Source organism: Cibotium barometz, chromosome 33, assembly GCF_041138505.1.
Source record: "Cibotium barometz isolate CiBa-2024 chromosome 33, ASM4113850v1, whole genome shotgun sequence".
Lineage (NCBI taxonomy): Eukaryota > Viridiplantae > Streptophyta > Polypodiopsida > Cyatheales > Cibotiaceae > Cibotium > Cibotium barometz.
The window spans coordinates 3,865,001-3,892,230 of record NC_141078.1 but is presented as its reverse complement, the minus strand read 5'-3'; the positions used below and the strand labels follow the sequence as shown (position 1 = coordinate 3,892,230).

The 27,230-nt window shown below is 46.5% G+C and overlaps 1 protein-coding gene across 1 annotated transcript in view; it reads left to right on the top strand.

The window, feature by feature from the left end:
- Nucleotides 1–379: 379 nt before the first annotated feature.
- LOC147619206 (uncharacterized) overlaps nucleotides 380–27,230 on the top strand; it is a 27,831-nt gene continuing 980 nt past the window's right edge. Inside the window, exons 1-6 of the mRNA XM_086772824.1 lie at nucleotides 380–831; nucleotides 903–1,266; nucleotides 1,400–1,771; nucleotides 26,240–26,413; nucleotides 26,509–26,615; nucleotides 26,742–27,211. Of these exons, the coding sequence (XP_086628950.1) occupies nucleotides 1,054–1,266; nucleotides 1,400–1,771; nucleotides 26,240–26,413; nucleotides 26,509–26,615; nucleotides 26,742–27,211 (1,336 nt within the window). The 5' untranslated portion in view covers nucleotides 380–831; nucleotides 903–1,053. The remainder of the gene's footprint in view (nucleotides 832–902; nucleotides 1,267–1,399; nucleotides 1,772–26,239; nucleotides 26,414–26,508; nucleotides 26,616–26,741; nucleotides 27,212–27,230) is intronic.

The following is a 27,230-nucleotide window of genomic DNA, read 5'->3' as shown; positions in this document are numbered from 1 at the left end:
ACACCAGCCCATCGTCTTTCACTTCATGCAGGCTGAGATGGCAGAAGGGACCGATCAGCACAACGCCAACATTCACTAGCCTTGGTCGAACGAAGGTAGGGATGGCAAACGAACAGACGAGCACTTGGAGTAGAAGAAGACGAACAAACAATGAAAAGACGAACCGCACTCCATGCACAGAAAACAAGCACCATGCGCACTGAAGACAAAGACGAACATTAACTCCGCATGTGTTGACGCATGCGAGCACATGAATCAGTACATGCAATCAGTATTGACATGTGTTAGGTGGCCTTATAAAAAATTATGCCACGCATGCAAGCGACACGCGTCCCATTCAAATCTAATTAATTATATCCCTTGAAATTTTTATTTTGGGGGTCCTCTCTCATGTAAATTTGTTAAAATCTTTTTTCTCGAACAGCACCCAGCAAGAATGCTGACGTGGATGTGGACATTGAAAGGGATGGCAGGCCACGTCAGAAAATGGCATGCACCCATACACCAGCATGGCATGTATGTATGTGTGATGCATAAAGCCAAAAAAAATGTATTTTCGTCATCATCATCAGACGATTATGCAGAGACAGCTCCCTCTCTTCCCCTTCTTCTCCTGGGATCATCTAGGGTTTCCTGCACAAATTAGCCATCTCCCTCGCCATTTTCTTGCTCCATCAGAGTTTAGGATCCTTCGATCAGGCAAAAGCAGAACTTCGGAAGCTTTGAACTGGTAGCCCTTCTGTGAAGAATTTGGGGTTTCAGCAGAATCCGAGGTCTCCCTCATCGTCGTTCTCGCAGCAAGCCCTCTGATCCGCAGTCAGTTGAATTGAGGTCAGCCCGCATCCATGAATTCTGCTTTCGATCTACTTTTGTTGTCTTTACTAAATCATAATTGCACGCAGAGATCCATGTCTGTGGGTTTGCGAGCAAGAACAGACCTGGTGTGGACCGAGAACCTACAGTATTGATCTTATGGCGTTTGGGTGAATCGAAGATTAGTGTTTTCATCATCAGCTCCATAAAAAAAGAACTGCATGATCCTGCCACCATTAGATGGGCGGATTCACAAACATGAAACTGCCTTCCAACCTCGACAAACCCCCTCTCTTCCAGGCATGTTCGCGAACAGATGTGAAAGTTAGTGGAGCGCTGGCAACGACCAGCTTTGGCGACTATAAGGCATCCAAGACAGAGAGTGAGCAGTTTTCAGGGGAATCGGCAAACGTCAAGCGCCGCCGACTAGTCGACGATGGGCAACTGTCACAGGCAGGCCTTTTCTATCGGCTGCAATGCAAGCCTTTGCTCTCAGTAGAGGAGGTTGCTTTTTGAAATATAATGTTCTCAACAGTGCTATCTAGTTGATAACAACTTTGGCATGTGGGTTGTTGGCGAACTGCAGATGATATCACCCGGTCACTGTCAATTGCCGGCCATGCCTTCATTCTTGGACCAGCATTCAGGAGGGGTGACGGAGCTTGGCATGAAGTCCAAGCATATCAAGGAAGAAGATTGGCTTGCATCACAAGCAGCTCCTCTTGCAAGCCACTTCAATCCATTGAACGAGCCGAGTCCCTTGGGTTTGATGCTGAGGAAGAGTCCCTCTTTATTGGACCTTATTCAGAGGAGGCTTGCTCAGAACGATGAATCAGGTTCGCGGTGTCCAGCTGATGGAAGCCAGGGGACAAAAGGTGAACCTACATCGGGAGCTGAAAGGGATAAGCTGAAAGCGGCAAATTTTCCAGCATCTTTTCTACGGATTGGAACATGGGAGGTGCTGTATCTATACTTTTGGCATTCAATCACATGTTCTGTCCCTATACTTATGGCGTTCAAATGAGTGTAGCATGTCAGTTCGACGATTTTTGCTTCAAAATAGTGAAAGCAAACAGAGTTTAATAAACGAGAAATTTGCAACAGACCTTAGTTTACAAAAGAATTTTTTAATCATTGCAAGGTCAGACTTTATGCTAGTTTGGAGAAGCCTGCTCATGTATAGTGTATTCTTATGCGCTTTCAAGCTTCTGCCTCTTACAAATTTCCAACTGCAGCTTGAAATCTTTGCCCATGCATTGGTTCTTGTTTGCATACACACTGCCAGCATATTTTATTCTTGATAAGGGTTGTGACATGACATCATTTGATTTGTCTGACCAAGACTTCCACAAAGGTGGTGTTGAAACCGGCCTCTGGTGAAACCTAAGTGTGGTAGACTAGTAGTCACCTATCCACTTGTAGTCCAGACAATTAACAAATGAACAAGAGCTAGAATGCTCCAGAACAAAAAGGAAAACGACACCTGTTGGCCCCAAAGCTTGGCGCCCCTTTCGGTATTTCTTTATTCAATTTCAATGGAAAAGTTTAACTGAGTACAATAAAGTAAGTCAAGGAAAATAAACCTGCATGTCCAATCTGGCAACCCTCAAGACCTCTTAGCATAGAGGATATACATACAGATCTGTGTCCCACAAGAGCAACACACTGCTGTCTCCTCTAATCAACCAAGACAATGCAACAGGGAAGCCTTGAGCACACATCTGGCTGTTCCATGATCATAGCTTCAAACTCAGCCAAAGAACAAATCCACCATCCAACTCTGTTTCCACCTTTAAAACTGCCACACCCCTCCTCTCACAAAGGGCCAGAAGAAACAACTCTGAAGCAGTCGTAAGCCAGTGGAAAGAGAGAAAAATATTCAGCAGATTCACTGCTGTCCCTCAGTCCAATCCTCCTCAAAAAACACTAGCTCTGAAAGTATAGAGTATGCTGTCCTGAATTTGCAGCCACCCGCCTTTGCCCTCCAGAGCTCACACAAGGGGAAGATAAGAAGAGAGAGAGAGAGAGAGAGAGAGAGAGAGAGAGAAGGATTCAGCGTGTACCAACTGCCCTGCTCAGTTCTGCACCAGTCGGCTTGCACAGCCTGTACCTGTCTGCGCCAGTTGACCTGGAGCCGCCTGCGTTAGAAAGCCTGCAGCAGCCTGTACCTGTCCGTACCAATGTGTACCTGCAGCTGCCTGCGTCAGCAAAACTGTAGTAGCCGCCTGTACCTATCCGTACCAGTCGCCCTGCAGCCGCCTGTATGATGCGTCGCCAGTAGCAGCCTGTACCTGCAGCACATGTACCAGCCTATACTAGTCTCTCTCCACGCAGCCATCCGACTTGTTCTCTCCACGCAGCCAACCGACTAGTCTTTTCCACAAAGCAAGAGAGAGAGAGATGGAGAGGGAGGCGTGTACTCTAAAAGTGGAGTAGCCCCCCCTCCATAATTATCCTAGTGGCCCTTTAAAGTTTTTAAAACTTTCTAAGGGCCACCCAAGGTTTATAAACCTTATAGAGTTTAATCCCTTGGTCCCCCTTCACACTTGGGGTTGTCCACACCTATTACCTTTTGTCCGGACACCCAAGTATGAATCTTTAAAAAATTCATCTTGCTCACTGACCTCCATGCCCACACTTGTGCTGTTTCAATTTCACAGGGTCATGACATACCCCCCTCTTGAATTCCAATTTCACAGGGTCGTGACATACCACCCTCTTGAAAAATGGCAAGCGTCCTCGATTGCAATATAGTGATACAGCAAGACATCCAAAGTGAAAGATACAATATGGCAAGATCAGTGTCCCAATCTCTCTAAGCCATGCATATGTAGCAACATTCACTGCAAACCAATGGTGTAGTAATAGTCCAAGTTGTATACCACTGTGAACCATACACAACCACAACATCCAATGTGACTAGTACACATATATCATAGAAGTCCCATAAACAGATATACTGTCAGCCATCAGTACCTTCGGGTGAGACAAAAGCTATACCAGGACCTCTAGATGTCATCTGAGCCTGTCTGTATTAAGGGAGCGGAGGTGCTACCCCTTGAGCATCAGGCAATGCTCCAGACCCATGCTCTGTTGAACCTGAATGAGCCGTAACAAGAGTCGGCTCCAACTCAAAGGCATCGAGATAAAGCTGCAAAACCTGAGGTGAATCTGTTAAGTCACCGTCCTTCATCCACTTCGCATCCATTGGTGAATAGTTCTTGAACTTCACAAGATAGCGATGGGAAACTTTACCTTGTACCTTTCTTTCCTTATGTGTCAGTATCTGCTCTGGAGTAAGAACCTCATCAAGTTCCTCAACTTCCGGCTGAGCCTCATCTGATACATCCTCAGGCACATCCCCACGGAAAGGTCTAAGTAGACTCACATGAAATGCATTTTGAATCCTCCAGTGATCTGGTAGCTTCAAACGATAGGCCACCTCACCAATCTTTTCCAATACCTGAAAGTGCTCTTCTCAGCAGTGGCTCGTATATCAGATGGATGTAAAATCCGTGTTTCTTAATGGTGACTTGCAAGAGGAGGTGTACGTTGAGCAGCCTCCAGGATCAAAGGGGATGGTTTACAGGTTGCAGAAGGCATTGTATGGTCTTAAGCAAGCTCCTGGGGCTTGGAATCAGAAGATTGATTCCTTTTTTCTACGGATTGGATTTTAGAGATTAGTTGCAGATCCTAACTTGTATCTCTTTCGGGAACGCGGTTTGGTCACGTTGATTATCCTTTATGTGGATGATCTCATTCTCATCGGCTGTCATGTGGAGCACATAGCAGTGACGAAGATTGCCTTGTCAAAGGAGTTTGAGATGATCGACTTAGGCTTACTCTACTTCTTCTTGGGATTGGAGATTTGGCAGACCCAGAGGGGGTTCTTTGTCTCTCAACAGCGGTATGTTCATGAGTTGCTTGAGGCCTTTGGGATGGAGAACTGCAAGCCTATCACGTCACCGATGGACCCGAACACGAAGCTTACAGTGAATGATCCTTGTGAGTAGGTTGATGCCTCTGTGTATCGGAAGCTTATCGGTTCATTGATTTGGTTGCTGAACACTAGATTGGACTTGAGCTTTTCCGTGGGGTTGTTGAGCTCGTTCATGTAGATGCCTTTGAAGACTCATTGGGACGCAGGATTGCGGATCTTGCGGTATATGCAGGCTATGAAGAATCTTGGACTCTTCGACGACACTGGAGGGGAAACGAAGGACCGAGTTCGACTCCAGGACTGGAGTGACTTGAATTGGGGAGGAGATCCAAACACGAGGAGATCTACATCAGGCTACGGATTTACCCTCGGCTCAGGAGCTATATCATGGAGTAGCAAGAGGTAGCCAACTATTGTCTTGTTGTCTACAGAGGCAGAGTACTGAGATGCTTGTGGTGCTGCTTGCGAGGTTGTGTGGCTGCGGAGGTTTCTTGGCGAGATTGGGTTTCCACAGATTGAGCCTGTCCGCCCATTTTAGGTGTTCCCCCATTTTTCCTCACTTTCCATAGTATTTTCCCATTTTTGCTGGGTGTGGGAGGACTGTTTTTTGGTGGCTGTCGGCCGTATCTACTGTTGGCCAACTGCTCTGGTGCTACCCGACCCGACCCTCAGTGTTGGCCGACTGCATGTATTCTAGCCGACTGAGCTTTTTGTTGGTCGTGAGCAGTCAAGGCTGCTATCGGCCTGTTTTGGGCTGGCCGACCAGCAGTTTGGGGCCATATATATTTGGCCCTGTCCCCCCCCCACTTGTTTTGTATCATATTCGGGATTTTCTTGTGTATATAGAGCAGAGTTACACAGCTTCTCTCTCCCTCTCTCATCTGCATTTTGCTCTCTACAACAGTTGTCTTCATTTTCGTTGTGCATTTTGAGAGGTGACCCTAGTGAGTTAATTGGACTCATGCAAGGGTAGTTGCTCTGGTGAGTACAGTGTTTGGATCCAACATGGGTGGTGCCCATGGTCGCGACTGTTTTGGTGTACAAGATGGCAAGGTGGGAGATTTAATCCAAATCATTGCGCACAAGCATTTTCCTGTGAAATGCACTTGCATGTGTGACTTGTTTTGTTTCCCTGGACATTGCATGGTATTTTGCCTATGAATGTCCACGGGCATCGGGGACGCCTGGACACCTCGGGGATGCGTGTGTGCACGCCTGTTTGGGACTAAGGCGGTGATTTTATGTCTTTTGCAGGTGGTAAGTGTGCACCCTCAACCTTATTTAATTATTATTTCCTTTGTCTACTAAAGTTTATGGTTGCAAATTCATACTCATTAAAGTTTGAGCGGACAAACTTATAAATTATAAGGGAGTTTACATCGGGCTGGACTTTATTAATGAACCAGGACCAGTTATGAGTGTTGGGCACCCGAGCACTGGACCAGAAGCCCATGAGTGGCTAAAAGTGACTGAGGAGTTATTTTTATGGCACACGAGTTTTCTGGGAGGAGGGGCGCTGAACAAGTTAGGGGCAGCCAAAAGGAGCTGGTTGACTTCTTTTTGGGAGAGCTTAAGGCTGTTGGATTTACTCACGTAAGAGTTGGTGATTTAATGAGTGATTAGAGTTGGTGACTCTAAGTCAGTCAGAAGAGTTGGTGACTATGACTACTATAGTTATGCATTCATGCAAGGCTTGGTTACCCTAGTGTCTGCATAAACTCATGAAAGAGTTGGTGACTGTAACTTGGTTGAACACAATGCTGATCAATACACTTAAATGCACCAAGATTCAATGGACAACATGCTCAATACAAGAAGTAATTTGTTGAATTGACAAGAGACGCACAATGAGCCGGAATGGCCGTCCCCTCCCTCAAATAAAGTATATTTATCTTGGGAGAATCAAGTACATAGTATCATGGGCATTTTTGATTAGATTTCCATACCAATGCATATGAATACAATATTGCAAACAAAGTGGTTGTCGGTATAGACTTGCAACTCACACTTCACCAACACAAGGTAGCAACAATTTGTAAGAGAGCACGTAGGACAAGAGAACACTACACAACACTACACAAGGTATGTGATCTTGGAATCCGGTTCCTCCCTCTTGCTACTTGCTTCCATATTTAAGCATAAAAGCTTACCAATTGCAAGTAGAGTCGATGATAGCGGAAGTCTTTGTGATGGAAATGCTTGGAGTGTTGAAATCTTCGATTTGTCGCAATGCTTCGCGACAAAAGTCTTCAAGAGGATGAAGGGAACCCTGGGAAAGCTTCCCCTATGGTTCAACTTGAGAAAGGAAGGTTGAAATTAGGGTTTTCGGCAAAAATACCAAAAATTACAGCAAGAAAGTGAGCTGTTTTACTGAATTTCAGTCATTGGGAGTATGTAGGAGAGTGAATAGCACCCGGAAACACTCTTGGAATCTTGGGAAACACCCTAGCAAGCTTGGATATGGAGTTGGGAAGGAGAAAGTGCAAAAAATACAGTCCAAAAGGCCTCATCAAGGAGGCATCTACTTTTAGAGAGAGAGGGAAGAGTGAGGTAGGTGGTGAGTTATCCACACTAGGTGTCATGTAGATGCTATGTGGTGCAAGCTACAACGGACACATGGCTGGTTACTCCCTTTGTACAAAGGGGATAAGGTATGGGCGGTGGACATTGGGTTTTGGTCCACCTCTGGTCATCAGTGTGTGTGAACACCGGGTTGGTCATAATTTATAAGTGAGTTTTTGAAACCGATCCCGTCAAGTGGAAAAGACTCCGTTGGACACCCACACGCTTAATAGCACAACTTTAAAACCACAAATTTGAAATGGACAACTTAATACAACTTGAAATTGAAATGAAATGAAATGGAAAGATGGACACCAGCACTGGGGCCGGAACGGGCCGACCCCCCCCTCAATATATGATATATTTATTGGGAGTATTTAATAAATACAATGCCCCATGGGTTCCAAGAACCAGATAATGTCCATGTACATATGAAAACAGTACCAAACAAATAGGCTCGAATTTCGATGTAGAAGCTCGAAGCAGAACGACCACTAGTGTGGTCCAATCTCTACGGTCGTGTGCTTTCACTGGACTCCGCGGAGAGCGCCACACTGGTGTTCCGAGACCACGCACAAACAGGCGCTCTCGTACTAACGCCTGGCTCTCCCGATCTCAGCACCTTTGGATTGAGGTTCGCCAATATAGCTTGGACAACCCGGCACCGAACGGGTGTTGGCCGAGCGGGATGAATCCCTTATCAGATTTAAACATAAAATACTTTATTGAAATCTGAAATTCACTTACTTGTAGATGGTTGATAGAAAACCAATACTTGTGGTATGCTGAAGCCACCCAGGAGATGCGAAGTTCCTTTGATGAAGACTCAATCGCCTCGTGGTGAACCACCAAGGCAAGTACCACCGCAAGAAAACCACAGCCGCCTGCTGATGTGAGAGAAGAAGTACAGCTTACTGGTGGTGGACAATGTCCTGGATGCAAGACGCCACCTGTGGGTGATGCACACGCAGCCTGCAGGTGTTGGACACACACAGCCAGTTGCTTTGGTGGGCTGCGTAGAAGGAAGATGAAAGAAAAGAACACACCCAGCTGCCTGCAAAAAGGATAGGCAGCGCAGCCAGAGGGTAGGCTGTCGCCTGTAGGAGCAGAGGCAGCACGCTGTAGTCAGGAGCAGCCGCCTCTGTGCTGCTGTAGTGGCCTGGCTGCAGTGTATAGCCGCTTAGTTATGACCTAAAGAGGAGATGGCCTAGCAGCCGGCTGTAGCAGAGCAGAAACATAGGTGGCAGCCGCCTCTGTGCAAGAAGTGTAGCTTGAAACGTGTGCAGCCGTCAGCTACGTTGGAGGAGTTGGCCCCTCTTGAGAGCATGCGCCTGTTTGTGTGCAGTAGCACAGCTCCCTTTGAACAAAGTTCAGCCGTCAACAGCAAACGATGCAAGCGTAGGGTGATGAACAAACGCAAAAATAGAAGCGATGGATGTTAACGCTTGAAGGAGAGAGTCCCTTGTTATAACAAAAATTAAGGTGAAGTTAACTTTAGATTTCCACGCATGCATGTGGGGGGACTAGTGGGGGTAGGTGACCATGCCCACCCCCACACTCACTTAAAAGTGGGGCTCCCCACCTTGGCCCCTAAGTGGGTGCCCAAAGGGGGTGTCCACTTTTAAATGAATGTGAACGCCTAACCTTATAAATTAAAAGGTTAGAATAAAATATTAAAAACTACATGTGCAACATACTTACCACCTGTTCACATGCACCAAAACTCGTCAGAATACAGAGCAGACTTCACGACTCACTGGCAGGCGTCCCCGCTCAGTAAGTAACACGTCAAGCAGGCAAACACACAAATACATGTCATGCGAAAACAGTTTCAAACATGCAAAATATGTGCGCATGTGCAAATAGTAACATGGACATATCTCCCGTTCATGGAACAAGTACAAAATATCGGTCGGCACAAAACTGGCACGACATAAAAACATAAAAACCTGGTCTTCCTATGGAGTGACAGTCCCATAGGTAAGACACAGTTCCAGGCACGAGTTTCCCTATGGTGTGACAGTCCCATAGGCAAAACACGGCACGAATACTGGCTCTTCCATGGCTTGACAATCCCATGGGTCGAACACAGTCCAGGTCATACACGGGTGGCACTGGTCTGGCTCCCGTCCATACGACACCATCCTGCTAACACACGGGTGGCACCAGTCTGGCTCCCGTCCATGTCAGCAAAATACTGGCCTCTTCACATGAGACACCGGCCTGGCCTCAAGTGAACGAGACGCAAAACTGGAGATGGACCAAATGGTCGGCCAATTGGTGACATCCCCCCGGGCTTCTAAAGAGTTGACCTCAACTGAAAAGCCTCAAGATATGCATGCAACAATTGCGGATAATCTGCAAAATAATCCTCGTTTACCCACTTGGCATCAATAGGCAAATAATTCTTAAACTTCACAAGGTATCTCCTGGAAAGCTTTCCTGCAGGTAGCTTTCTCTCCTTGTGAAAAACAATCTGTTCTGGCTGGAGGATCTCCTCAAGCTCTTCAATTTCTGGCGGATCTTCTGTGACCAGGCTCATCAGGATCTGGCCCCACATATTTCCGAAATAGACTCACGTGAAAAGCATTGTGAATCTTCCAATGACTAGGTAGAGCAAGCCTGTAGGACACTTCATTGATCTTCTGAATCACCTTGACGAGTCCATAATAGCGAGGAGAAAGCTTAGGATATGATCCTTCTCGTCCTGGCCTCTTGCGAAGCCTAGCCTTCTCAAATTTCAGCAATACCCAATCACCTTCTTTGACTTCCATGTCCCTTCTATGCTTGTCCGCAGCCATTTTATGCTTATCCTGAGATCTTGCAATGGCTGTCCGCACCTGACCAAAGGCAACATCCAAGTCACGAACATATTCATCAGCTGCAAATATCTCATCCTTTGTTCGAAGGATGGGTGGCAAGACCACTCTGCCATAAATAATCTCAAACGGAGCCTTGCCCGTGGAAGCATGGATCGTATTGTTGTAGGCAAACTCAACAAGTGGAAGATACTTCTCCCATGCACTCTTTTGATCTGCCACATAACACTTCAACAAATCCAACACGGCTGAATTTGCAGCTTCACTTTGGCCATCCGTTTGGGGATGAAAAACTCAAGCTTAGTACCCATATTATCAAATAAAGCCCTCCAAAATAGGCTTGTAGTCCTGGGATCTCTATCCCCAACAATGGATTTAGGCATACCATGATGCTTGAAAATATTAGCAAGAAAAAGCTTTACCATATGATCAGCTTTAATGGTTTTCTTGACGGGCAAGAAGTGAGCTTGCTTGCTAAATCTGTCCACAATAGTCCAAATAGCATCATTCCCATGCTGGGATCTAGGCAAATCCATAATAAAATCCATCGTGATACTTTCCCAAGGTTGCGAGGGAATAGGCAATGGCTGAAGCAAACCTGGAGGCTTTTGCCTATCAAATTTCACCTTTTGGCAAGTGATACATGCACGCACATAAGCCTCAATGTCTTTACGCATGCTTGGCCAAAAGAAATACCTCTGAATCATGCGAGTAGTAGGCATAATACCTCTATGACCAGCATAAGGTGGAGCGTGACATTCGTCCATAACCTTTGGACGCAAATCCTTCACCACACATAGGCAATTATCCTTCATGAGATAACCCTCATTGATAACATAAGAGGCATGTGAATGACCAGCCATCAAATCAGTCCATATATGGCAAAAATCAGCATCCAAATGATACAAATCTCTCATAGCAGATAGATCTCCATGAGAGGCCACTGAGACTGCAGCAACATAAGGCCTCCTAGATAGTGCATCGGCCACTACATTTTTCTTTCCTGGAGTATGCACAATCTGAAAATGAAACATGGAAAGAAAATTTGCCATTCTCATCTGCTTCTCTGAAAGCTTGGTTTGAGATAGAAAGTATCTCAAGCTTTGATGATCTGTCTTGACTACAAATTCAGCCCCAAGAAGGTAGTGTTTCCAAATCTTTAAGGCGTGAATTACAGCCAAGAGCTCTTTCTCATAGATATCCATATGAAGCTCAGCATCATGCAAACGACGGCTCTCGTATGCAACTGCATGCCCTTCTTGATTTAGGACAGCTCCTATGCAATCACCACAAGCATCACATTCAACCACGAATGACTTGTGCAAGTCAGGAACAATCAATACTGGTCCACATATGATCGCATGCTTGAGCTGCAAGAAAGCATCCTGTTCCTTTGAAGTCCATTTGAAAGCAGTTTTCTTCTTTGTGAGATCATGTAGAGGAGTGGCAATCATAGCAAAATGCCTTATGAAACGCCTGTAATACGAACATAATCCCAGAAAACTACGTACTTGATGTACGTTTTGCAATTCGGGCCAATTCTGAATAGTCTCTATCTTTGCAGGATCCATTGTAACTCCATCCTTGGATACAATATGTCCCAGATAATGAATCTCTGAAAGGAAAAACTCACTTTTCTTGGCATTGACGAAAAGTTTATGCTTCCGCAACTCTTCGAACACTGTGACCAAATGAGTTCTGTGTTCCTGCTCATTCTTGGAGAAAACCAAGATATCATCAAAAAAGACTCCTGTAAACTTGCGATGGGGTCGGAATATCCTATCCATCATACGATTAAAAGTAGCAGGAGCATTGGTGAGACCAAAAGGCATTACCAAGAATTCATATAATCCGAAGGCTGTCCTGAATGCAGTCTTATGGACATCTTGTGGCACCACGCGTATCTGGTGATAACCACTCTTCAAATCAAGTCTGCTAAAGCAAGCCGAACCATCAAGTTTATCCAAGATATCATCAATACGTGGAATAGGAAATCTGTTCTTGATGGTAAGCTTGTTCAAAGCTCTATAGTCTACACACATACGGAATGATCCGTCCTTCTTTTGAACAAGAAGCACAGGAGAGCAGTAAGGTGAGGAACTGGGCTGAACCAAACCTTTCTCTAAAAGCTCGTTTACCTGCTTCATAATTTCTTCTTGTTGTGCAGCACTCACTCGGTATGCAGGTTTGTTAGGTGGAGAACTACCTGGCACAAGATCTATGCGGTGATCTTCGGGCCTTTGGGGAGGTAATTCACCTGGTAACGAGTCAGTAAAACAGTCTTTGAATGCATTAAGAAAATTCAGCCTAGCATTAGACATAGCATCCATATTTTGATGATTTGGCACAAGACTATCACGCACAAAAACCAAGTACGCTGAAAGACTCTTTTTCATTGCTTTATTAATTTGGATGTGTGATACACTGGGATGGAATTCCCTTCTTTGCCAGCATCAATAAAATGCATGCGGCCTTTATGCATAAAAGAAATCATATTGGACTTGTAGTCTTTGCAGGGCTCAAGCCTATGGTGCCACGGCTTGCCCAACAATACATCACATCCATTCAAAGGAGCAACTAGAAAATGCTCATTATCAAGGTAGCCCTGGATATGGATACGCAACTTCCCTATCAAAGGGGTAACCTGCACCTCTTTACCAATAAATGCAGCTTCGGCTTCAATCTGAGGTCCCATGTTTTCAACCTCAATACCCAATGCAGTTGCCATTTGCATAGAGATGAAATTGTCAGTTGCACAGTCATCAAACATGAAGAGTGCGGGCTGATCCTTGATTTGCCCCCAAGCCTTGCAAACCATACGCTCTTTTGCATCATGACCTGTATTACCTTGCACATCAGGAACTGCATGTACATTAGCTTTGGTGTGCTTGTCCTCGTGCTTTGATTTGCGATCTGGGCATTGCCGAAACATGTGGTCTTTGCTACCACAAGAAAAGCATTTTCCATCCTTAGCATATTGCTCTCTTTGCTCCGGGGTTAATCCAAATTTGTTCTTCCTTGGGCCCTGTTCTTTTGATGTGTCATTTTCAGCTTTACCACCCTTGTAAGGCTCCCGGAAGTTCTTTTTAGATGGCTGTCCACCCTTTTGCTGATTTGGGGCAGCCTTATCCTTCCCCTTGGAACCTCCTTGATCCTGCTTGATCTTGAGCACCAATTGCTCCGTAGCAAGAGCAGAAGCTGTGAGTTGTTGCAACGTATGTTTTGGGTGCAATTCAATACCCGATCTATATGCTGGTTGCAGTCTAGAACGAAACTTCCTCTTTCTTTCATCCTCTGTGATTTGCATGAAGGGAGTGACTTCCAGCAACACTTTCCAGAATTTGTTAACATACTGTTGCACACTCTCATTATCTTTTTGTTCCAGCCTGTCCCACTTTTGAGTGAGAGTTTGCTCCGCATTGGTGGGTGGCAAGAACTGAGCATAAAATCTATCTTTGAATTCCTTCCAAGTAGAGATGGGATCCTTGGTGATCTTTTCAGTGATCCACCAATGGGCAGCAGTCCCTTTCAAAAACATGCTAGCATGGCGCACCTTTGACTTTTCTGAGAAATCCTCATCGCTAAAAGCAATGTCGAATTGTGCCACAAATGCTAACACCTTAGAAGCATCATGTTCACCATGAAAGACATCAAATTTGACAGATTTATCACCTGCTTTGAATTCCTTGAGCTTCCTGGCATGAGGCTCATGGTCTTCTCTTTTTCTTTTCCCCTTATCCAACGGGGTAGCCCTGTCTGCATGGGCTCCATGGGCCATCATAGAAGCTTCATGGGGCACGGTGGCATGTGCTCCACGAACTCGAAACTCAGATGCATGTGACTTACCTGCATATGGCATGGTCTCTCCATGAGACAACTTAGAAGGCAAAATTTTTCTGGAAGTAGGCCTGTCACCATGAGATACATATCTTGCATGCATGTGACTTTCATGCCCTCCATGAGCACTGGCATACATATATCTATCAGGCTTTGTGCCTTGTGGAGAGGATGCATGACGAGAGGTGACAGTCACCTCTTCCTTTTGCATAAAAGATTTCAGCCTTTGGGATGCGGGATCTCCATGCTTCAAACGAGGTGGATTTCTGAATTTCAGCTCTCCGTCATCCCCCTCTTTGATATCACCTAAGGAGATAGGCAAGTGCCAACTCCCTTGGTTTCTTGCCCACTTCACGAGCCATTGATTCAAAAGTTACATCAACCATAGTATCAGCCTTCCTGGCTTCAATAGCACTTTGCAAATGGGGATCTTCATGTAAAAACTTTAATTCTTGCTCTTGAGCCTGCAAAAGTTTTCTCATATGTTCCATTTCAGCCCTCATAGCATCAGGCTCTTGTTCAAGCATAACTGTCTTCCCTGGAGACAGTTGACCCTTGGATTCACTATCCATAACCCTTTCAAGGGGCTTGTGCCTACCACGCAGGGCATCAGATCCACGAGAGGCACTAGATGGACCCCTCGAATTTGGTACTTCCAAAGGGTTACCTTGGCTGTCCATTGTGTTCAAAGTTTGCTAAAAGCGGGATGTCCAGTACACAGGTTCGTTTCCCCACTAGGAAGAGGGAAACAACCGTGCTCTGATACCAATGAAACCGATCCCGTCAAGTGGGAAAGACTCCGTTGGACACCCACACGCTTAATAGCACAACTTTAAAACCACAAATTTAAAATGGACAACTTAATACAACTTGAAATTGAAATGAAATGAAATGGAAAGATGGACACCAGCACTGGGGCCGGAACGGGCCGACCTCCCCCTCAATATATGATATATTTATTGGGAGTATTTAATAAATACAATGCTCCATGGGTTCCAAGAACCAGATAATGTCCATGTACATATGAAAACAGTACCAAACAAATAGGCTCGAATTTCGATGTAGAAGCTCGAAGCAGAACGACCACTAGTGTGGTCCAATCTCTACGGTCCTGTGCTTTCACTGGACTCCGCGGAGAGCGCCACATTGGTGCTCCGAGACCATGCACAAACAGGCGCTCTCGTACTAACGCTTGGCTCTCCCGATCTCAGCACCTCTGGACCGAGGTTCGCCAATATAGCTTGGACAACCCGGCACCGAACGGGTGTTGGCCGAGCGGGATGAATCCCTTATCAGATTTAAACATAAAATACTTTATTGAAATCTGAAATTCACTTACTTGTAGATGGTTGATAGAAAACCAATACTTGTGGTATGCTGAAGCCACCCAGGAGATGCGAAGTTCCTTTGATGAAGACTCAATCGCCTCGTGGTGAACCACCAAGGCAAGTACCACCGCAAGAAAACGACAGCCGCCTGCTGTGAGAGAAGAAGTACAGCTTACTGGTGGTGGACAATGTCCTGGATGCAAGACGCCACCTGTGGGTGATGCACACGCAGCCTGCAGGTGTTGGACACACACAGCCAGTTGCTTTGGGGGGCTGCGTAGAAGGAAGATGAAAGAAAAGAACACACCCAGCTGCCTGCAAAAAGGATAGGCAGCGCAGCCAGAGGGTAGGCTGTCGCCTGTAGGAGCAGAGGCAGCACGCTGTAGTCAGGAGCAGCCGCCTCTGTGCTGCTGTAGTGGCCTGGCTGCAGTGTATAGCCGCTTAGTTATGACCTAAAGAGGAGATGGCCTAGCAGCCGGCTGTAGCAGAGCAGAAACATAGGTGGCAGCCGCCTCTGTGCAAGAAGTGTAGCCTGAAACGTGTGCAGCCGTCAGCTACGTTGGAGGAGTTGGCCCCTCTTGAGAGCATGCGCCTGTTGTGTGCAGTAGCACAGCTCCCTTTGAACAAAGTTCAGCCGTCAACAGCAAACGATGCAAGCGTAGGGTGATGAACAAACGCAAAAATAGAAGCGATGGATGTTAACGCTTGAAGGAGAGAGTCCCTTGTTATAACAAAAATTAAGGTGAAGTTAACTTTAGATTTCCACGCATGCATGTGGGGGGACTAGTGGGGGTAGGTGACCATGCCCACCCCCACACTCACTTAAAAGTGGGGCTCCCCACCTTGGTCCCTAAGTGGGTGCCCAAAGGGGGTGTCCACTTTTAAATGAATGTGAACGCCTAACCTTATAAAGTAAAAGGTTAGAATAAAATATTAAAAACTACATGTGCAACATACTTACCACCTGTTCACATGCACCAAAACTCGTCAGAATACAGAGCAGACTTCACGACTCACTGGCAGGCGTCCCCGCTCAGTAAGTAACACGTCAAGCAGGCAAACACACAAATACATGTCATGCGAAAACAGTTTCAAACATGCAAAATATGTGCGCATGTGCAAATAGTAACATGGACATATCTCCCGTTCATGGAACAAGTACAAAATATCGGTCGGCACAAAACTGGCACGACATAAAAACATAAAAACCTGGTCTTCCTATGGAGTGACAGTCCCATAGGTAAGACACAGTTCCAGGCACGAGTTTCCCTATGGTGTGACAGTCCCATAGGCAAAACACGGCACGAATACTGGCTCTTCCATGGCGTGACAATCCCATGGGTCGAACACAGTCCAGGTCATACACGGGTGGCACTGGTCTGGCTCCCGTCCATACGACACCATCCTGCTAACACACGGGTGGCACCAGTCTAGCTCCCGTCCATGTCAGCAAAATACTGGCCTCTTCACATGAGACACCGGCCTGGCCTCAAGTGAACGAGACGCAAAAACTGGAGATGGATCAAATGGTCGGCCAATTGGTGACAGTTTTGGTTGCCCAAAACTTAATGAAGTGTGTACACACTCACTTATGAATTAGTACTAATTCCTAAGGCTAGGTTTATGACCAATACTTACCACCTGTCACATGCCACATAACCATGTCAGCAGACAGTTTCACACGCACGGTTCACGGGCAGGCGTCCCCTTACCTGGAACTACACATTGGTCAAGCAAGCATGAAAACAGCATGCAATTTCAATTGCAAGCAAGCACATAAAGATGCTATGCAATGCAGCAATGGTAATGGAGAATCCTCGTTCATGAGACCATACCAAAATAGACGTGCTCCAGGCAAGTACACGAGGTACCAGATCCAATGGAACGCCAATCCACCAGGCATTTCCGGGCATGTACACAAAGGCACCAGTCCCAATGGAAAGCCAATTCCACAGTATCACATGAGTGGCATCAATCCCCGGCATATACAACTGCCATGGACACTAGTCCAATGTGCATACATGATGAGAAAGCATTCGTGGACCAATTGGGTGGCCAAATGGTGACATTCTCCTCGGCTTCTAAACAGTTGTCCGCAATTGAAAAGCATCCAAATATGTCTGAAGCACATGCGGGCTTCAACACAGTTTCATGGGATGCAAAACGATTTGTCTAAGTGCTGTTTTGGCCTGTTTGGAGTTGTTGAATTGCACAATCGTGTGGACAGCCATGAAACTAAGGAACAATTGTTGACTGTTAAGCCCAAGTTGGTGACCAAGAGCTTGGTTTCATTGGACAGCAGTTGGTGATTGCTTTGGCCTTGGTTGGTGACCGAGGATTTGTTTTCTCTATTGGGCAGTTGATGACTGCCTTGCTCTGGTTGGTGACCGAGAGCTTGTATTGTTTTGTTTTCCACAGATTCGGATAAATTTGGTGCCAGCTGAGGAGTGGAACTCCCGGGCACCTGCATCTTGTACAAGAGAACACTTTGTTGATACCTCGGGGAGGGGGGGGGGGGTGGGGGGGCAACTTTAGCCCCTAGTGCTGTGTCATGTGCAAGATTATCTTACATGGTTTCAGGATGTATATGTTCATGATGTATGGCCGATTCCGAATCAGCCTTGGAAAAGTATCGCCATGGATTTTATCATGGATCATCCGAAAACACAGCAAGGGAATGATGCTATTTGGACTATTGTGGACAGGTTCAGTAAACAAGCTCATTTCATTCCAGTGCAAAAGATAATTGTGGGGGACATGGCGAAGATATTTCTGGCCCAAATCTTCAAGCATCATTCTGGGGGACTGTGATCCTAGCAGCACTAGTCTCTTTTGGCGCGCACTATTTGATAATATGGGAACTAAGTTGGGTGACCGAGAGCTTGTATTGTTTTGTTTTCTCTATTGGGCAGTTGGTGATTGCCTTGCTCTGGTTGGTGACCGAGAGCTTGTATTGTTTTGTTTTCCTTAGTTTTGGATAAATTTGGTGCTAGCTGAGGAGTGGAACTCCCAGGCACCCGCATCTTGTACAAGAGAACACTCCGTTGGTGATAAAGATACCTCGGGGGGGCTGGCCCAACTTCAGCCCCTAGTGTTGTGTCATGTGCAAGATTATCTTAATGTGGTTTTAGGATGTATATGTACATGATGTATGTGACAGATGTGTTGATTCATGCTCATGCTGTGATGGATGTTGTGATTTGGGCCACTAGTTTTGTAAATTACACGTGCCCACCTGTGACAGCTGCAGGAAGCTGGTTGAGTTGCACACAGGCACTCTAGGGCTGGTTGATAGTTTCCCTTGCTCCTTCACAAGCTGGCTGTGCCGATTTACAACATGATTCTGAAAGACTTCTAAGGGTTGGGAAATATCCAAAATATGAAATTTCAAAAATTTTGATTATTTTCCCGTGCGCGAACTTCTGAAAAGTTGCTCTCCTTTACAAAAAGCAAGGCGTCCCTTTCTTTAGCCATGCAGAGTAGCTCCTTCTCCAAGAAAAAGGTACCTTCTCCGAGAAAGCAAAGCACTATCTCTTGTCGTATATAAAGAGGGATTGAGCTGAGCATAGGACATCATGGGCTGTCTTAGCCACTTCAAGAAGAAGCTCTTAAGGTTCCCCTTTCTCCCCCATGATCTCTGATTGCCAATGGCTTATGCACACGATACCACACATGAGCCCTTCCCTCTTCCTATGTGCAACTTTTAGGGATAATGTTTTGATGGCTTTTTCCTAAAACCATACAATTGCCCCTTGATCTTCTACATGAGATTTCCTAGGACCTGGCTTTGATCTTTTGGGGCTCATGCTTGTGACTCGAATTGCTTGCGCAAGTACAAAATCATGCATAAGCTTGCGCAATCCTTTCAGCTCACACACAGATCACATACAATAGTGGTGCTATTTTGTTTTGCTTTCCCTCTAGACTCAGCTTATTGAGGGTGTTGGGACCTTACGCTAGCTCTTACCAACCCATGGTTTTCCAGGCATTTACTTCTCTTTATGCTTTACTTGTACGTGGTGTCTTGAGCTATTATGCATACACCTACTCATTGAAATATACTCAGCCTTGGGGCATGCACTGTGATATTATGTGAACAGGGTCTACACCTACAAGATTTTCTTAAACTCTAGCATGCAGGCCAAGCATGAGTTTCCATGTTTCTAGTTCAGTTTCCTATGACTACAGCTTGGTTAAGTGGCTGGTGTGAAGACTCAGTTATTTGGAGACGAATCATATGGAGGGTCAGCAGTACCATTAGCAATCAACAATCAACATTGGGTCTAGCAGCCTTCGAGTAGCTCGACATCATCATCCATCAGCGACATCTTGATCGCGTCATTCCATTGCCTTAGTGCAATCATAGAGCAGTGGCATCATCAGTCGGTAGGATGACCACGTTTGTGGTAGGGAACAAGTGTGTTCTGATTTTGAACCACATGTTCCAATTTAGAAGAGGGAATGTCAAGTGTGCCATGCTTTTTTGGGCCGTTTGGACATTCATAGAGAGTTATTTGGGACATCTTTGAGGCATTTTACTTTATGTATTGTCACCATGAGGTTTTTACCTTGGGGGGCACACGTCTTCCCTAGATAGGCTATCTTGTTTCTTCCCTAGATAGGCTATCTTGTGCTATTGTGCTTATGCTTCTGCATCATTATGCACAGATTAGCTCACAAGCTCTATGCATGCAACATTAGGCCAGGTTTAGGGTCTAGCAAGGCGTGGGACAGATAATAACACGCTTGGATTGCAGGTGAATGAAAGTGATCAGCTAGTCCCACACAGACTAGAGAAAGGCCAACAAGGATTGTAAGGAAATGGCAATGGCAGCGCGGCTCAAAGGAAACAGAATTTGTGTGTTTCTAGGCCAGTTTCCTATGACTATGGCTTGGTTAAGTGGCTAAAGGTCACTTCTTTGTGGGTAGATCCTAGTGGAATCATTTTTGGCATTTGACTTTTATGATGTTACTAGGGTACCCACTGCCTACCATTTCCCATCGTCCGAATGCATCACTCTGCATTGCTTCCTCAGGCACATACATTGAAGGTGTGTACTTCAGGTCTTATCCAGAGCTTCCCCATTACGTGCTGTCTGCATGCTATGTGTGCATGAGAGAGAGAGAGAGAGAGAGAGAGAGAGAGAGAGATTAACGTCTTGCAAAAGGCCAAAATAACCTATGAGACCAAAAATTTGCTTACATCTTATCCATGAAATATCTCGTCATGGTAAAAGAAATGAACAAAACAGAAAATAGAAAAACAGCGATGATTAAGCCATGCGTATCTCTCTTATCATCCTAAGGTATCCCTCATGGGAGCGTGCAATATGGAGAGAGAGAGAGAGAGAGATTTTACACCACAATTGTGAATCTTGCCATGCAATGACTAAGCTGTGTGTATCTCTCCTATCATCTGAAGATATCCCTCATGGGAGCATGCAGTATGAAGAGAGAGAGAAATGAAATGAAATGAAATGAAATGTTATATTAACGTCTTCAAAAGGCCATAATGACCTATGAGACCAAAAGTTACATCATGGTGGATCTGATACAATGTCTGGATAAAAAAACCCAGAAAATGAAAAAATAAAGATGATACTACTGGCACCTAAAAAATGAAACTGGAACTGGAAGGTACACTATGGAGGTACCTCCATCTCATAATATGTGCCGCATCGGACACTGGCGGATCTCCTCAATATCCTGTGTGGTCAGCACCCTGACTGGGTGTCTCGCATGCCTCGCAAGAATAATCCGAATCTGCCGCTGCAACATCCGTCTATGCTGGGATGCCCTCCTCCGTGGTCGTGGGCGTCTGGACCACCCAAGCTCAATCGCACGATCAATCAGTGTACCTCTGGTGTGGGCGGTATCCATGTCCTGCTGCTGCTGTGGTCCATCTGGCGCAGTGATGACCGGACTAAAGAAGTCTGTAATGTGCCTCTGAGTCTGGCTCTCTGTGCGCCTAAGCAGGCTATCTCTATGTCTCCGCAGCTCAAGCAAGAACAATCCCAAACACCTCTGGTCCTGGTACCCCATGACTCTGGAAAGTGGTCCAAAACCCTCTCTGAATAAACAGTGGAAACGACCACGTATCTCATAGTATGCAGTACAATGGCATATATAATGCAGCTCTGTCTCTGGCTCCCCATGGCATACTCGGCATATCCTGGCCTCAGCTAGTATACCTCTATATCGGCCAATCTCAATCTCAAGCTGGTGTGAGGATGTGCGAATCTGACCAATAGCACATCGTACTGCATGAGACAAGTGTACATCCATGTAACTGGGTCTGATCACAAAACCATCTGCTGTGAGCTGAAGAAAATGTTCTCTGTAGAAAGCCATCTTCGTGCCCAGCTCCTCAGTCGGCTGTATCCATGTCCTCCTAATGTCCAGCTGAACTAAATCCTGACGGATGAGTCTGGTAATCTCTGTCCGTGTAAGAGTGAGAGAGGGTGCCTCCAGAGAATACTGGAAGGGAGGCAATCTGTCCATGCTAAAACCATGTGCCTGGAACCAAGATGTCATCTGCCCATACCAACAAGCCGTGTCTCCCTGTAAAGCTAACTGTCGGGAGGACTCCAGGGCGAGGCGTGCATATCTGTCTCGGGGGAGATCCCACAAGCCATGTATGTAGGAGACTGATCTCGTAAGAGCCTCAATCACCAGAGGGGCAGCCGCCAGCTCTGCTCGAATAATCTCATGAGGTACCACAGCCTTGGCTCTAATAAGCCTAGCAATCATAGATACCAAAGGCCTCTCCATACCTCTCCACCCGCCTGCGCTGTGATGGCCCACTGAAGGTCCCCATATCTGCACTCCATAAAGCATAGCTGATGTCACTAGAGTGTCAAAAAGCCAGAGTTTTGTTCGAGGTTCCTGAAACCGAACCTGCGAACACATCCTCTCCAAACCACCCAGGGCTGCATGTGCTCTAGTCAATCTAGTCTCTGCTGCTCTCCTCATCGAAAACACTGGCCCACTGAATACTACCCCAAGATATGTATATGCATCTGTATACTCCACAATCTCCTGCCCATATGTAAATGTGGAAGCTGATCGCCGAACCCACTGTGGCGTGGTGTTAAACACCATAACCTTGGTTTTGCCAAGGTTGACAGACAATCCACTATCATGTGCAAACTCATGTAAAGCATCCAGATGACGCTGCATACCCTCAGGAGAGTCAGAGATCAACACAATATCATCAGCATATAACAATAGTGGGATCCATGTACCTGCTAGCTGGGCTCCTCTGTCCCCCAATCTCTCAATGTAGTCAGAAGCCTCATCCACATACATACCAAACAGTGAAGGAGATAACGGGCAACCTTGCTTCACTCCTATAGTGGAGTGAACCAAAGTAGAGACCCCCTCTGGGGTGCGTACCTGTCCTGCAACTGATCTGTATAAAGCCATAATTCCCCATATGAGCTCTGTGGGTACCCCCATCTCCTGTAATCGCCTCATCAATCTGGCTCTGGGCACTGTATCAAATGCTTTGCGGAAGTCTACAAAGCTACAATAAATCCGTCGCCCATGCGACCTGCCCTCCTCAATAATGGCCCGGAGAGTCAAGATGTGGTCAAGAGTAGAGAAACCTCTCCTGAACCTTGCCTGTCCCTCTGCTCGAATGCCAACTCTCTCTGCCCATCTACTCAACTGCTGCTCAAGAATGGATGCATACAATCGTGCTAGTGTGTGACCAATCATAATAGTGCGATAATTCCCTGGCTGCATAGGGTCCCCTGACTTGAAGATAGGCACGATGGTGGACCTACTCCAAGTCTCGGGTAAGCCTTCGCACATAGCACGATTGAACATCACTGCTAGAAGCTCTGCCAGCATGTCTCTCGCATGAATAAAGTGCTCAGCAACCAATCCATCGTGATCATATGCTCTCCCAGTCTTCATCCTATCAATGGCCTTCCTTACCATCTCTGTGGTAAAGAAAGTACATGTCTGTGGGCATGGTGCTGGCGGGTCAGGAAAAGGTGTCTGTCCAGGAACTGTATATAGAGATGCTGCATAACTACCCCAGACCTCTGTAGAAGTGATGGCCAAAGCAGGGGAGGACTCATGAAACAGACGCCAAGCCTCCCTCGAATCCTGGCTCAAGAACAGCTGGTATAATTCCTGCTCTAGCTGAGCAAGGAAGGCCCGCTTCTTCCTTCGCACAAGGCGTCGGAAGGCAATACGTGACTGTCGGTAAGTAGTGACTCCCAAAGCAACCTCCCGCTGCAGTCGGGCTCTGGTCTCTCTGCACTCCTCATCATACCAGCTGTTCTGGGGCATACATCTAGAATGCTGTCTCTGTCCAGGCTGAGTATGTGGATATGCCTCTCTCGCTGCATCATGTAAAGTCTCTGTCAGTATATGGGTCAACTCCTCCAAAGGTCTCCCTGGCTCCTCTGTGTACAGACGTCTATAAATCCCATCTGTGTAGACAGCATCAGTCTCTGAGGTAAAAGTATATCGAGTGTGATCTGCCCCTCGTGTCCTCTGAGCTGTGGTAAAGTGAAAAGAGATAGTCAATGTCAACAATGCATGATCCACTACTACCCCAATGGGCCGAGATCCAACTGTGAAGTCCTCAATGCATGAAACAAAGCTGGGCATAGCCATAACATAATCCACTGTGCTAGCACCATGTCTATGTGGAAAGCAAGTAAATCCAGCTGCTGACGGAAACCTCTGCAAGCCATTAAGTATGGCCAACCCATGCGCAGTCCCCATATCTACCAAATATCTCCCATACTCTGTGCACTCCACATCCTGTGAGCTTCTGTCTAATCCCATATCCAGAGTGTCCAACTCTCTCAGCATCTCCTCCGAGGTATCATAAAAGGCTGTCTGGCGGTTGCCCGTCCGGGCATTAAAGTCCCCTAACAGGATGATGTCTCCATCCCTAGAGAACTCCCATATGTCATCATCTAGCACAGAGAAAGGAGACTGCCCTCTAGGTGCTGCATATGTCGATGTACTAGGAGCAAAATAGCATATGGCAATATACAGGAATCTGCCTGTGTCGGCCCTCAGTCTCACCCACATATATCTGGCCTGATCATCTCTCCGAACTATGTGTATAAGCGGTTGCAGCTCCTCCCTGAAAAGAACTGCCACCCCTCCTGATCCTCTACTACTGTGTACCGATCTCGTCCCTACTCTGCAAGCTGTCTCCCATCTGTATCCTGTCACCTGTGGCATCATCTGACCAGGGGCCTGGTGAGTCTCCGAGTAGAAGACTATATCTCTATCTCTAAAGCTGTCCTCAAAGGCACCTACATCAAGTCTGAGGGATCCATTGCAGTTCCAGGCTGCCAGCTTTAATTTGGTCCCATAGGTCTCGCACCGTCATGTAGAGCGTCGCTCCACGATGACCACCCTCCCTTCTCTATAAAATGCTATCTTACCCTTTTCTCTTGCTGCTCTAATCTCTGGCATGACTTCCTTCATATGTGCAAGCTGTGAAAGAGTAAGATCATCACCAAGAAAAATGCCTGTATTCTTTAAAGTGGGTCGTCTCTTCAAGAACTCCTTCTTCGCCTCAATAGAAGGGAAGCGAAGTATGAGAGCTCTTTCCTTTGATGTTTCCCCGTTGCCTCCGCTTTTTTTGCCCACTCTCCAGGCTTTTGCGTGTGTCGGACTGTCAATCCCCATCAACACCATAAGCTCTTTCACCTCCTCTGCAACTTTATCCCCGTCTTTAAGGCCGGTAATCCTCACATGCAAAGCACGTGTACGTCTTCGTTGTTCCTCTTCCAAAGTCATATTAATGATTGTAGGTGTAGGGGTTGTTATCTCCTTACCTTTACCCTTCTTGGCGACCTCTATCCACTTCTCCGCTTCATCCATCTTCTTTTGCGTCTTGGTGATGACTTCCACCCATGAGGAAGTCTTTGCTTCCTGTTGCTTCTCTTCTTCCTTAATTGCCCGTACTTGTTCCTTGATAACCTTGAGCTCTTCTATCATGGATGGCTGAATTTCACCTTCTTCAAGTCCACCATTTGCCTTGGCCTCTGCAAGCTCCCTCTGAAGAGCTGAAATTACGCCTTTGAGCGTGTTGACTTCCCCGTGAAGGTCTTTGACTTCCACTATGAGGTCCTCCTTCTCCTCTTTCCACCGCTTACCCTCATTGAATACCATTTGGAGAAAGTTTGCTTTCTCCTTCCACCATCCCTCCATCTCTGCCTTCCATTCCTTCATTTCCTTTTCCACATTTGTTATCCTCTTGTTTGTGACCATAAAGGTCGCCTTCGTCGGGTTGCGCAAGGGTGAAGCCATGGAAGAAGTGAGAGAGAGAGAGTTATGCTGCTGCCTTGGGGGCCTGAGCAAGGGTGGGTGGGGAAATCGGTGGGGAAATCGGTGCAGGCACACAGCCTAACACAGCCCGAGCAAGGGTGGGTGGGGAAAGGGGGGGAAGGGGGGTACAGGCACACAGCCTAACACAGCCTAACGGAGAACAAGGGTGGCCATTACCACCAGACCTGTGCGGCGTACAGCGAACAGGGCAGCAGGCGGGGGAAGCGAGCAGGGCGGCGGCGGCGGCGTACAGCGAACAGGGCGAGCAGGGTGGCGGCGGCGGCGGCGGCGCACAGCGAGCAGAGAGAGAGGCAGAAGCGAAATGGCGGGGAGGGAGGCAGAAGCGAAATGCTGGACAGAGGCGAAATGGCGGAAAGGGAGGCAGAGGCGAAATGCTGGCGAAATGGGTGCAGAGGCGAAATGCTGGGCACAGGCGAAATGGCGGAAAGGGAGGCAGAGGTGGGCAGAGGCACAGGCGAGAGAGAGAGAGAGGCGAACAGCAGAGAAGGCGAGAGAGAGAGAGAGAGAGAGAGAGAGAGAGAGAGAGAGAGAGAGAGATTTTACACTACAATTGTGAATCTTGCCAAGTTAATGCATTCAAGGAAGTTGATTTTGTAAATTCATGATCTCAGTGTACTTCTCGCTATGATGGGGATCTGGTAGCCAAATGCTACTATGCAAAGCGCAAGCTTGTGTGGGAAATACTAGATAGTGGCCTGAAGAGCAAAATGGAAACACAATGGTCAGATATTTCAGCCTTGAAAGCCATTTTCTCAGAGGACCAGCCAGCAATTTTGGACATCGAGGTGACAAATAGTTTGGGATTCTGGACTGAACCCCCTGGTGCTGCCTTGTTGATGGGTCCGTGTACTGAAATTTTACGGATTCTTTGTATATGCAGCTGTCAAGGTCTCCGCTTTTTTTCAAAGAAATAAATCCGCAGCCTCGCAAGCACACGCTATGGCAATCAACTTCGGATTTTACGGATGGTCAGGCCACTATTTGCAGGCAAGTTCTCATCCTAGTGTCTAGCTTGGGTCTTTTCTTTTGTTCCCCTCCACTAAACTCCAAGAAACACGTCATTTGTGCTATGTATGCTATGCATCGAGTTAATTTGCATATTTCATTTTATAGGCACCATTCAGTGCACTTCCCACTTGGGGTACTGAATCGCCACTTCGAGAAGCTTCTGCAATGTGATGTACGGTTGAAGGCGCTAAGCGAGCAGTCGCATAAAATCACTGACTCGTATTTTTTTGATAGCCGGAACATACACATGGACCAGCAACAAATGTTGCACTATCAGTCCTTTTTTCCTGATCATACAGCACTTCAACCTTTAACAATCGAGGCATTTGAACATGAGCCTATGCCACCGCATGCATCAGCTGCACATACTGTTGAGGCAATCCAGAATGAGCCCTTCTCACAGACAAGGGCTTCTGCAGAGGGCACTAGGAGCTATATCATGATGGAGGGGTGGAAACATGAACCTTTACACTCGGCCGTAACCGTTCACAGTGATGCTACACCCATAACTGGAGTTTCTCAAATGCAGCAAAGTTTTGGAAGACGACTCTCAAGTGCTACTTCTCTGAGCGCAGGTATGAAGTCATCTTCATT